General features: G+C 34.0%; 1 protein-coding gene across 1 annotated transcript in view; it reads left to right on the top strand.

Annotated features, from left to right (window-relative positions):
- LOC106877515 (collagen alpha-2(IV) chain) overlaps window positions 1-11,970 on the top strand; it is a 68,528-nt gene that overhangs the window by 11,987 nt on the left and 44,571 nt on the right. Inside the window, exons 9-14 of the mRNA XM_052974643.1 lie at window positions 934-987; window positions 2,455-2,517; window positions 2,837-2,881; window positions 4,613-4,732; window positions 7,835-8,036; window positions 8,969-9,268. Of these exons, the coding sequence (XP_052830603.1) occupies window positions 934-987; window positions 2,455-2,517; window positions 2,837-2,881; window positions 4,613-4,732; window positions 7,835-8,036; window positions 8,969-9,268 (784 nt within the window). The remainder of the gene's footprint in view (window positions 1-933; window positions 988-2,454; window positions 2,518-2,836; window positions 2,882-4,612; window positions 4,733-7,834; window positions 8,037-8,968; window positions 9,269-11,970) is intronic.

Raw genomic sequence — 11,970 nt, forward strand, 5'->3', positions numbered from 1 at the left:
GACTCTCTTTCTATCTGCTGTAATAACTCACATACACACACATGTATCACTCACATACATACTTTTCTTTGTATGACGGCCTGTCTTTGATTATGTTATTATATGTCGCATTCACACTCTCACACAGACATACATCTTTAACGCTACAATAAATATTTCTGTTATTCATCTTATACGGTTGTGGTCTTTCATTACTGGTCATCTATGTTATCGTAGCATAACATATTATGTATATCATCTTTGATATATTATTGTGTGTTCGACCGTGTGATGCGTTTAAATAAAAGGAGTCCTCTGTTTCTTCCATTCGTCACCATATCTCCTTTTTTGAGTTTGCACGGTCGTCCTTACATATCTTTTAGAACTTAATATGTCCAAGCAAGATCATTTCTGAGTGATTCCATGAGAATTGTTGGAAGATGGGGTTTGTGACTTAAGTTCAAACTCATTGCCAGATGTAATTGCTAGTTGCCTGTTCTCTATGCAGTATTATCATGTTGAATAGAACTCTGCTATCTACACTATTTGCATGTGTAGCATTTGTGGAAATTGAGATGCAGAGCTTCAGATTCTTTTGTATCTGTAATGACACATAGCTCTTAAACCAGAGTTTGTGATTTTAAAAATCAAAACCACACAGTTGAAATAGCAAAATAGGGTACATATAACTTCTTACGTACCCTCTTTCAAGCTATTTCTCATGTAAATGAAAACTTTATATCAAAATCAACACTGTTATTTGCATTCAGTTTTTATTCTAGACATGTATTGCTAAGCATAAAAGTGTGAGTGAAAATAAACATGCTAGAGAAAGAGAGGAGAGAAAATTGGGAGATTAAATACAAAAAAGGAGAAGAACATATCTTGAGTCTACTTTTATTTCTTAATTCATTTCAATTATTCAAACACACTAATGAAATATTGCTTTTTCAGGGTAGCACAGGAGAAAGAGGTACACCAGGATTACGTGGTGATCCAGGTTATGATGTAAGATCCTTTTGTTTTATTCATTTATTATTTTGTCATTACTTGAAAACATTTTTATTTCTAAATTTGAATTTATTAAATTTTCATGACAATATAGAAATTGCAAAGATATATTTTTATATATACACTCTTAAGATTTATTCATTAGTTTGAAAATAAGGATAATTGATGCACTGTTTTTCTACACCAACTAATTGTACAATCTTATATTTTGTTATTCTCTCATCATGACCTTGGCAAATATGATAAAGATTAACCTCTGCTAATGAGATTATAATAAGACTGAAATAAGTCCAGAGTTGTCTCCTTCCATATATTATTTGATGTGTAATATTGTTTCAGAACAATATTACACATCAAATAATATTGTCTTCCTCACTCCATAATTATTTCTAGTTGGCTTTTTTAATTCTTTCCGGATTAAATATGCTAACATTAACTTAACTGATGTTAATGTAATTGGAATATTTCTATGGCTGCCCTTTTCATGAAGAACATATGGTTAAGCGCAAATTAAACATACTTAAAATGAAGAACTGAAACTTTTTTTTAATCAATCCAAATTATATCAATAATGAAAAGAAAACTCATTAACATTGGTGAAAAGTCATCTCAAAAGGAACAAAGGAGAAAATTCCACATTTAAAATTATCAAAAGCTAAATGAAGATGCACTAGGAGAGAGTGAACCTGAGCTTTGACTGTTATGGTGACAACTGTAGTCATGTTTTGATCATATTAGACCTCCCCAGAAAAGCCTAGTCAACACATAACTATCAAACCATAAAAGAAATGACCTGAAGAGTTTTGGTGTAAAAATAATTCACTAATTAAGCAATTTAAAAGTTTACTTACTAGATAAATTATTTTAACCTGCAATTAATCTGATATTAATATCATTAACTAGTTTCACTTCAGCTACTGAAAAAAAATTTGAAGAAGGCTTAGATAAAGTATTTAGTATAAGGCCAGTAACAGTTGGGAAAAACAGTAACAAGATTATGAGACAGATGAAGTAAGTGGATTTAGATAAGAATGGCTTATAGTAAATCAAGTTCAAACTATTAGAAAAACTAGATAGCTCGATCAACAGATTGGTAATTTCACTGAGAGAGTATTGTTTCTGGTTAAGATAATTTGTTTTCTCAAAAGCCTAATCCACCTAACTCTCAGTAGGTAACTGTAGGTGCTGCAAATAGCAAGAATAAAACTTTCTCAAATCCTGACAGTTGTTTTGAAATGAAAAAATGTGTATTATACTCATATTTAGTTTACATAAGTGGTATAGTAGTAGGCTGAAATCAAAGATGTAATCAAAAGCCAAGAAGTCAAATATTCTGCTCCTGAATACCGGTATACCATTTAGCAAGAACATTGCTGAAGTTTTAGTATTAGAAATGTTTACAATGTGTTCTGTGTTATCTTATATATATATATCTATGTGTGTATGTGTATATATATTTGACAGGGTCTTCCAGGCTCAACTGGAATGAAAGGAGAAAAAGGTGTTGCAGGAATAGCTGGTCCAAGAGTAAGTAATGCTTTTTATTTACCATAATTCATGATCATTTAATTTGTATGGCTCAGTTCACTTTGCCATAAATAATTACTGTAGGAAGTAATTGTATAAATGTGAATCTTTCATTGCTTTGAAGTACTGTTTTCAAATTCAGATAGAGGTATAAGTTGAAAAATTGATTCCTCTAAATTGGTTTATTCTAAATTCATTGCCTGTCTTGACAAGGCAGTGTATTAAATAATGTATTAAATAATGTATTAAATAATAAGTTTTCTAGTTTTATTTTATATATCCATACTTGAATTACATATCTTTATTTTTTCCTTTACAGGGAAAGCAAGGTTTACCTGGACCACAGGGACCTATGGGAATAAAGGTATGTTGTTTTTATTATAAATTTGCTGGATCTATCATGGCACTTCATCATTTACGATGATGAGGGTTCCAGGTGATCCAATCACCGGAACAACCTGCTCGTGAAATTAATGTGCAGGTGGCTGTGCACTCCACAGACACATGTACTCTTAACATAGTTCTCAGGGAGATTCAGCATGACACATAGTGTGACAAGGCTAGCGTTTTGAAATACAGGTACAAAAGAAACAGGAAGTAAGAGTGAGAGAAAGTTGTGGTATAGCAGGGTTCACCACCACCCCCTGCCGGAGCCTCGTGGAGGTTTAGGTGTTTTCACTCAATAAACACTCACAACACCCAGTCTGGGAATCAAAACTATGATCCTATGACCGTGAATCCACTACCCTAACCACTTGGCCATTGTGCCTCCACACTGGATCTATAATATGGACTTGTGAGTACAAGAAAGTGCATTACATCAATAGGAAAAAAAAGAGGGATAGGTACATGTGTCTTACTGTAGAGAAGATTCATATATGCCCCAGAAGGAAAGGAAAAAGGATGGTGTAGATGCAGTATTAGGGTCTAACCTCAAGGTATAAGAAAGTAGATAGAGAGAGAATAAAGACAGAATCAAGGATGGCTGGGTGGGTGCAGCTCCATATGTATCAATATACAAGCTTTGTAAATAGGGTAGGGGGGCTCCAAAAGGGGTCTCAGGGAGTAGCATCCCCACCTTCCTTAGCTAGTTTTTCACCACATTTCTTAAAAATCATGATAGAAACTGTCTAGAAACTGAGGCTGGGAGTAAGCAAGGGCTTGCTCCCCATAGAAAATCCAGCTCCAAAAAAGCCTCATGATAACAAGAGAGAATGGGCACCAGCCAACCCAAAGGTTGGGTGGTGGGGGCTGCACCTGCCTACCTCAGTTGCTATGGCATTGAAGTAGATACAGCCACCCACATTAACAGAGACAAAACCCAAATTGAAAACATTGGATGGTGATACCAGCTTTGTGAATTTCACAATATTGAGATTCTGGCATTTATACATACATTCAAGTTATCTGATGCCTACATGTACAAATATGAAGTTATAATCTAGATGAAAAGTTCATAAATTTTGTTACTCTTATTTGTTATTTTTTTTCATTTATTATAGAAGTGATATATTCAATTATCATTTAACCTCCAGGACACTGTTCATTTTCATATTGGATCCAGTCTTCCATTTTCCTATTTCATTAGTTTATATATTCCTTATATCATTATTCTTTAATTTGTATAGTAAATGTATTTCATGTTATTCGAGCTTCTTATTTGTTAATTTTCTTAGTTGCTCTGCCTAAGAATTGTACTTATTGGGAAGTACTACTACATCGATATTTGGGTTATCCATGGGTTATCCATCTTCAATACCAACTCATAAAGGATAAAATCTAAGTTTACTTGGATTGTTGGTAACAATTAGTCTAGAGAAGAGTTCCCAGTGGAGTTTCATAGGTTCACTTGATGTGAAGAATGAAATATCAAACAAATTGCCATTCATCTGAAAATGTGGAATATAAAAAAAGTGTTGCTACTTGGACTGCAAGCTAATAAATGATAGAAGGTAGAAAAGAGATCAGTCTGGGAAATGATAAATGAATTTGTGACGAAAGGAAGCTTCAGTTTGTAATAATGAATAAAATTTATGTATTAAGTACTTTTTCTTTCCATTTCTATAATTTAAACATTATATGAAAATAATTCTAGGGTGACAGAGGCATGGATGGTCTTCCTGGTTTGAATGGCTTCCCTGGGCTGAAAGGAGAACCAGGCAACATTGGATTGAGGGGTATCACTGGATCTATTGGCCCACCTGGTCCACCTGGAGTAAGTAAAAGCTTTTTGTTTTGACTTTGTTAGAAATAATGTTATAACAATTAGTTAATCATCACTAAGGCCAAAACCTTTTTAAAATAAAAATGTTTTTTGTAAATTTCAGTCTTTAAACCTGTAGTCACACTTTACTGAAAATTTAGTATCATTAATATTTCATATTTATGAGACCAATTTTAGACATCTACTCCAATTATTCTCACAAACTTCTCTATTTTAACAGATAGACAAGATGAATTAAAGACATTTTTATAATTATATAAATTATTCTGTTTTATATGAAATATTAATGGGTTTTTTTCTGGGTTTGCTCATAAAAATTTACCAACTGAATATTGTGAACGAGAATCAAAGGACTCAAATCAAAGTAATTATATAGAAAGAATATACCTGGAAACAGGTATTGAAAGAATGAAAGGTTTTGATTATTTTTTAATTTTAGCTTTATACTGCAATATGTAATCCTTATTGTCCTTTGATGTACATCTCAGATGTAATGCTTAATACCTCTTCTATATTTGAAACCACTGAATTATATATTTCTTGTGAATCAAGTAAATTCAATAAAGTGCTTTTTGTAGAGATATTTACTGGATTTAATACCAAATCTATATAATGTAATCATGAATAAGACAAATATGCCAAGTCTTTAACCAATTCCTAATGTAAATCTGCATTAAATAATAAACATTTGTGGGTTCAAATCTACTTATTGTCATATAAAAAATACTGCACAATCTTTTTGTTTAATATATCTAGGTAAATATAACCAAATCATACTGGTTTCAAATTTTGACACAAGGCCAGCAACTCTGGGGTTGGGGGTAAGCCAATTACATCGACCCAGTACTCAACTGGTACTTATTTTATTGACCCCAAAAGGATGGAAGGTAAAGTCAACCTTGGCAGAATTTGAACTCAGAAAGTAAAGACAGATGAAATGTCACTAAACATTTTGACTTGTCATACTTATGATTTTGCCTGCTCGCCACCTTCAATATAACCAAATCATATTAGATTTCATATTAGTGTATTAAAGCCAACTTTAAAATGATAATTTTAATAACACTCTCTAAAATAATTTCTAAATAAATATTATGAATGGATTATGTTGTTTAATGAATTATTGAAGTCCAACTTAAATTTAACAATTATGATGACCTTCAAATATAGCAATGCAAATTTGAGCTAAGGTTTGAGTCTATGTTGCCAGCTGTTCATTGAATATGACGATTACTTTTGATCCAGAATAATCATCAGAGAAAATGTTGATTTATATTCATTAAAAAAGATATTTAACAAAAAGAGCATTAATTTCATTCTAAATGCCTTTTCTTCTATTTACAATGAAGACCAGGTGCATGGCATAGATACTAAAAGATAATGTGCTGTAGATAATGAAGAAAATCAGTGGCCTACAATGCTAAAACAAATTGTGTTCAATATTATAAACCTTGATTTCTAGAAAAAATACCATATATTTTACATAAGATATATTCCGTTTATAAATAATGCAAAAATTTTTTAATATTTAGTAATAATCTAGACACACCTTAGCAGTAAAACATTAATATATACCCACCAAAGTAATGGTATCTATACCTGAACTCTTTTTCACTCATTTTTTTTCTATGGGATTCAGTATCATATCTCCCAAACTTACAATGACAACTTGCTTGTTGTTTCTTCTAGTTACATATATTCTTCAGCATATGATACTAACTGTCACTGCTTCTAAACAGAGCACCTACAGGCACTATCCACATACCAACTAGACACTTCATGTCAGATTTATATTGATTCTATAAGCAGATGCTCTGAAAGGTTCCTGCATCTATAAAGATAAAGAACACTGCCTACAACACCTAAGGGATATTACCATCAAATTGCAACAAAGAATTATTTACTGTCCATTGCAAAATATATAGAAATGTTATCAGAATAACAAAGCATATATTTGTGCACCTCACAAAGTCTATCTGTGCATATTCTAAATTACAGCTAAGCTCTCTTGTCCTTGTCCTTTGCTACAGAGATCTCTAACTTTTCAGAATTTTTTTCCCCACCATTCTCAATGTAGATTGCCCTGTAAGCAGTACTTTTACAAATAAAGCACTATACTTGATGCTCGCATTGCCTCTTATTTAAACCTATACATGGAGCATTCTTTTTTAGTTATTTCAATTCAACAAAATAAACTGATCTTGTTAATATTCTATCAAGTTTCTATCATCACTAAACTTTTTATTCATTACCTCAGTTGAAGTCTCTACTTCCAGCTGAAAACACCTGATAGTATAACCTATAATAGAGAAGAGCAATTCTCCAAATTATCAACTACATTCTTTTAACATCTCAGATGTGATGAAGATGGTTTTTAATAAATGCTGCCTTTGCTCCTTTGTTTATTTCCCCATATAGGAATCAGAGATACAATTTCATCTTGCTGTTTCTAACAGAAATTTCTTACCGCATGCACTGCATCTCTCATCATTGACAGAAGAATGAAAGTCAGTGTCATTGACATAAACAAAACATTTGAACAACATTAGAATAATATCCTATCAAAGCTTGTCATCTAATTTATCTTTGCATCAGAATTTCCTGTTAGAGCTTTCTCCAAACTATATATTGTCATCTCTAATGCAAGGAAGTTATGTTGTTCATAATCTTGCACTTTACACCACATTTGCTCATATGAACCAATCTTCAAAAGCATCCTAGAATGGGAACAAGGTAACTCAACTCATTCAAACGTACAAAAATATTCATTCATTCCACTTATCAAAGAACCATTCTTGCAACACATCACTTTCTCAATAAACAATGTACTGTTAAAGCTCTCAAATTGCTAAGCTTCCTAATCTCTGATGGTCTTTCATAATGACATCATATCTATGACATCTACTACAAAATCTCTCAAAGACTAAGACTTCCTTTTTGTGAATAGAAAATACTTCTACTTTAAACAATTATTGGCCTTCATTCTATAAAGTAAGGACTACATTGGACTACTGCTCACATATCTCAAACAGTACTGCTGCTACATTCACAAACAACCTAGACATGAATATTTTCTCTCTTTCTCACCTTTAGGGAACAGTTGTTGGCCCACCTGGAGATACAGGTTTACCTGGTCCACGTGGTTTTGCTGGGCCTGATGGACCAAAGGGTAACCCAGGTCCTCCTGGACTGCGAGGTCCAAAAGGAGAAGTAGGTGGATTTGGAACTTCAGGTCCCCCTGGTCCTCAAGGTAGAGATGGTCCCAAAGGTGAAAAAGGAGATACCGGATTTTCTGGTCAGTATTATTTATATTTATCTAATGTATTTTTATTAATTTTTCTCAAGGGTCATGTAATCTATATAGTCTTTTCTATAATTTCTAATCTTTATATTTTAATTCCTGAATCCTGTTCCTCCAAATTCTATAATTTGATTCAAATAACCACAGTTTAATCCCACAGAGGTTATCTCTTCATTTTTATTCTTAAATTTTAACTGAAACAAATGCAAGTTAGTCATCATGGATGTTTTCTATTGTTCATATGACAATAACCACCAAATTCTTTATTTATTACCATTATTTATAGAAATATATTTTGAAACCAACACAGATATCAAGTTTTTTTTAATGAGTTATTTTTACAAAGATGATCAATTTTTTTACTATTAACTTACCAGATCATTTCAGTGTATGCTATTTTACAAACATTATCAAGTATTTCATTTCAGAATATGCTCATTTTCTAAGGCTTCTTTTCTACATAAAGTGTAATAGTGTGGTGTTAATACAAACATTGTAAATATCCACTCTAGAGTTTATTAATCTCAAAATTATCATTCAATACTGATATAGCTTTATTCTATGGAAACAGCTCATTCATAAGGAATTATTATTGCAATAAAAAATGTTTCACCAACATTTTAAAATTCTGCATCCACATTTGTGTGAAAGTAACCTGTGCAGAATTTTCTAACCTTGACTGTACCTACCCATTATGAAATGTTAGACATTAATGCATTTGGGATTTTATTCACTACAGGCTTAATTTTTAAACTGATAAATAAGTCACATTTCATATGTTGTAATGTCAGATTTAAACATTACAAGAAGTCTACAAAATTTCCAAATATTTGGATGCTCTAAATTATTGTTATGCTTTTTTGTCTTCAATCTGGATTTAGCTACTTGAAATTATATTTGCATAATCTTTTCTGTTTTTATATCAGGACTTAGAGGAAAAGATGGATTACCTGGACTACCGGGTATACCTGGAGAAAAAGGAGATAGAGGAATGAAGGGAACTCCAGGATTTGGTATCCCTGGTCGTGATGGATCATCTGGAAAAGATGGATTGAATGGATTGTCAGGTCTAAAAGGAGAAAGGGGATTAAAAGGACAACGGGGCCCACCTGGTCAAACGAAAGAAGGAAACCCAGGAGCAACTGGTGCAAAAGGTGACAAAGGTAACCGTGGAGTTCCTGGTTCTCCAGGTATTGATGGATTAAATGGATTAAGAGGCTCCAAAGGTTAGTAAATGATGTTCTACTTTTATACGTTTTTTTATATTATAAACATATAATTTTAAGGTATATTTATAAATAGTGTATAAGCAAGTAAACACTAGCATGGCTATGTAGTTAAGAAACTTGCTTCAAAAGTATTCTGCAGCATTGGAGGCAAGTCTATCCTATCTTCTGCCATAGCCTCATGCTAACCAATATTTAGTGAGTAGACTTCAATAGACTGTATGAAAATACGATATGTATGTTTGTGTGCATGTATCATCATCATCATCATTTAACATCTGTTGTCCATGCTGGCATGGGTTGGCTTGTTTGACCAGGACTGGTAAGCCGAGGGGCTGCACCAGACTTCAGTCTGATTTGGCATGGTTTCTACGGCTGGATGCCCTTCCTAATGCCAACCACTCTGAGAGTGGTTGGCATTAGGGTATTTTTACATGCCACTGGTATGGGTACCAGTTGCACAACACCAGTACTTGCCATGACTATGGTTTCACTTTGCTTGATGGGTCTTCTTCTCAAGCACAGCATATTGCCAAAGGTCTCAGCCATATATACATATGCTCACACACATGTATACATGCACACACACACACATACAAACGTGCGCATACAAACACACACTTGCACGCACACACACACACACACACACACACACACACACGCAACAGTCATTTTGGCATTGCTAATTTGACACCAACTTATTTAACAACAAATTTAATATTTCTCATTCACTCTGTCCCTTTCTATTCCTCCCCCTTTCTCTCTCTCACTCTCCCTCTTTCACTTTTTTTCACTCTCCGCATCAGTATGTATATATTTCTGTGCACTCATGTATGTGTTTGCTTTCAGAGCCAAAACAGATTGAATGTCCAGTTAGCTATACCAAATTGCCTGTGTCCAAACAACTGTACTTAATCATCTCAGTTTGACATACATACACATATATATATATATATGGAGGAGTGTATGTGTATGCTGTGTGTGTGCACGCACATGTGAATATAGACACACACACACCTGTATGTGTGTGTGTGTGTGTGTGCATGTGTGCTGTCTACTTTCTAGTTAAAAATTTATATTAGTTAAAGAACTAGTCAGCTACTGTTGCTTATTTTTATATATTATATTTATTTCATATCTTAGCTGGTAAAAGATAGAGTCAATAGTTACATATTTCCAATGAGTCAATCACCAGTTCACGGTATTTCTGATAGCAGCTGTTACAAAAGAGTAATTTGGTGCTGAACAAATATCACAAAGATCAGTGCTGCTGCAAAAGATGTACACTTATTCCACACACACTTAAGATCCTTTGACAATGATCTTAAATATATTCATTTTTTTCTACTATCATATCATTAGGTATATTAGACGCAACTCTTTTGGTACCTTCCTTCTATATTATGTATGTGCATATGCCATCATTTTTCTTAATGTCTATTTTTCTATGCTTGCATGGGACAGATGAGAGTACATTGAGTAAAGTTGTCTATGGTTGAATGCTCATCCTACCGCCAATCCCCAAGTGAGGGATTGTTTCAAAGGGAGATAATAATCTCCCAGTCTAATGAAAAACAAACAACTTGGACATGCTTTCATGGTGAACTGCAGGCAAAACATGTCATCAGGAAGCCTTTCTACCTAGAATATGGAGAAGGAAAAGACCCCACTACTCAATGTCTAAAAAGTGGATTATCTCCCTTTGGCTATTGATCACTGGTGACCCTGCCATCCTGTGGGTTCCAATAGGCCAGCAGGAATTTCCTGAAATGTAAACACAGCCTGAAGACCTCTGTTCTGGAGTTAAGGATGTTCCCTGGGAGTCCTTTAGGATTCTCACCCATTCCACTATGCATAATTCCTGCCAGCCTATGGGATCCCACAGGATGGCAGGGTCACCAGCAATCAATAGCCAAAGGGAGACAATCCACTTTGTTGACATTGAGTAGCAGGGTCCTTTCCTCCTCCATATTCTGTTGGCCTTAAGCCAACAAGCTTTCGGGTCTGATGATATGCCATAAAGCTAAACCCTTTATGGACGTGAAACCTAAGGTAATCCCATAAACCGTGTGCTCCATGACGGCCTAAGGCAGTGTCATTCTTTTACACATTACCTTCAACCGGACTGCTCATAATTTTCTGAGCTCCTCTCTTCTCTTAATTTCCTTTCTTTCTCTCTCTCCTGCTTTCTGTCTTTGTCACTCTCCTTCCACTATCACATGATCCGTGATGGCCTAAGGCGATGTCATTCTTTTTGCCGTTGCCTTCGACCAGACTGGTCACGATTTTCTGAGCTCCTTGCTCTACCCCTCCCATGTTTAAAGTCCTTTAGGACAGTTTTCATTTCTCCTTCACGTTACCCATTTTTGTCATGTCCAGCAGCCCTAAGGTTTTTCTTGCTGTATATATATTATTATCATTTTAATTATTGTTTTTGTGTGGCCCTAAGCTCTTATTCTGTTTATTGTTTTGCCCCTCATCAGTTACTAAGTCTTGTCTTGAGCCCGTCTCATCTTGTTATGTTTTGGTCCCATTCCTGGCAAGTTTCTTGCCAGTGCCTCCAGCAATATTATCAATAATGGCCAAAGTTGTGCTTTAATACTCTGGCCAATAACTGAAGACGAGTTGGTGACCTTCTGTGTTTTCTGTTCATCTGTGTATGTAGTATATATTCATATGTTTACTATAGTAATTATATATAT

The sequence above is a fragment of the Octopus bimaculoides genome, chromosome 19 (genome assembly GCF_001194135.2).
Source record: "Octopus bimaculoides isolate UCB-OBI-ISO-001 chromosome 19, ASM119413v2, whole genome shotgun sequence".
NCBI lineage: Eukaryota > Metazoa > Mollusca > Cephalopoda > Octopoda > Octopodidae > Octopus > Octopus bimaculoides.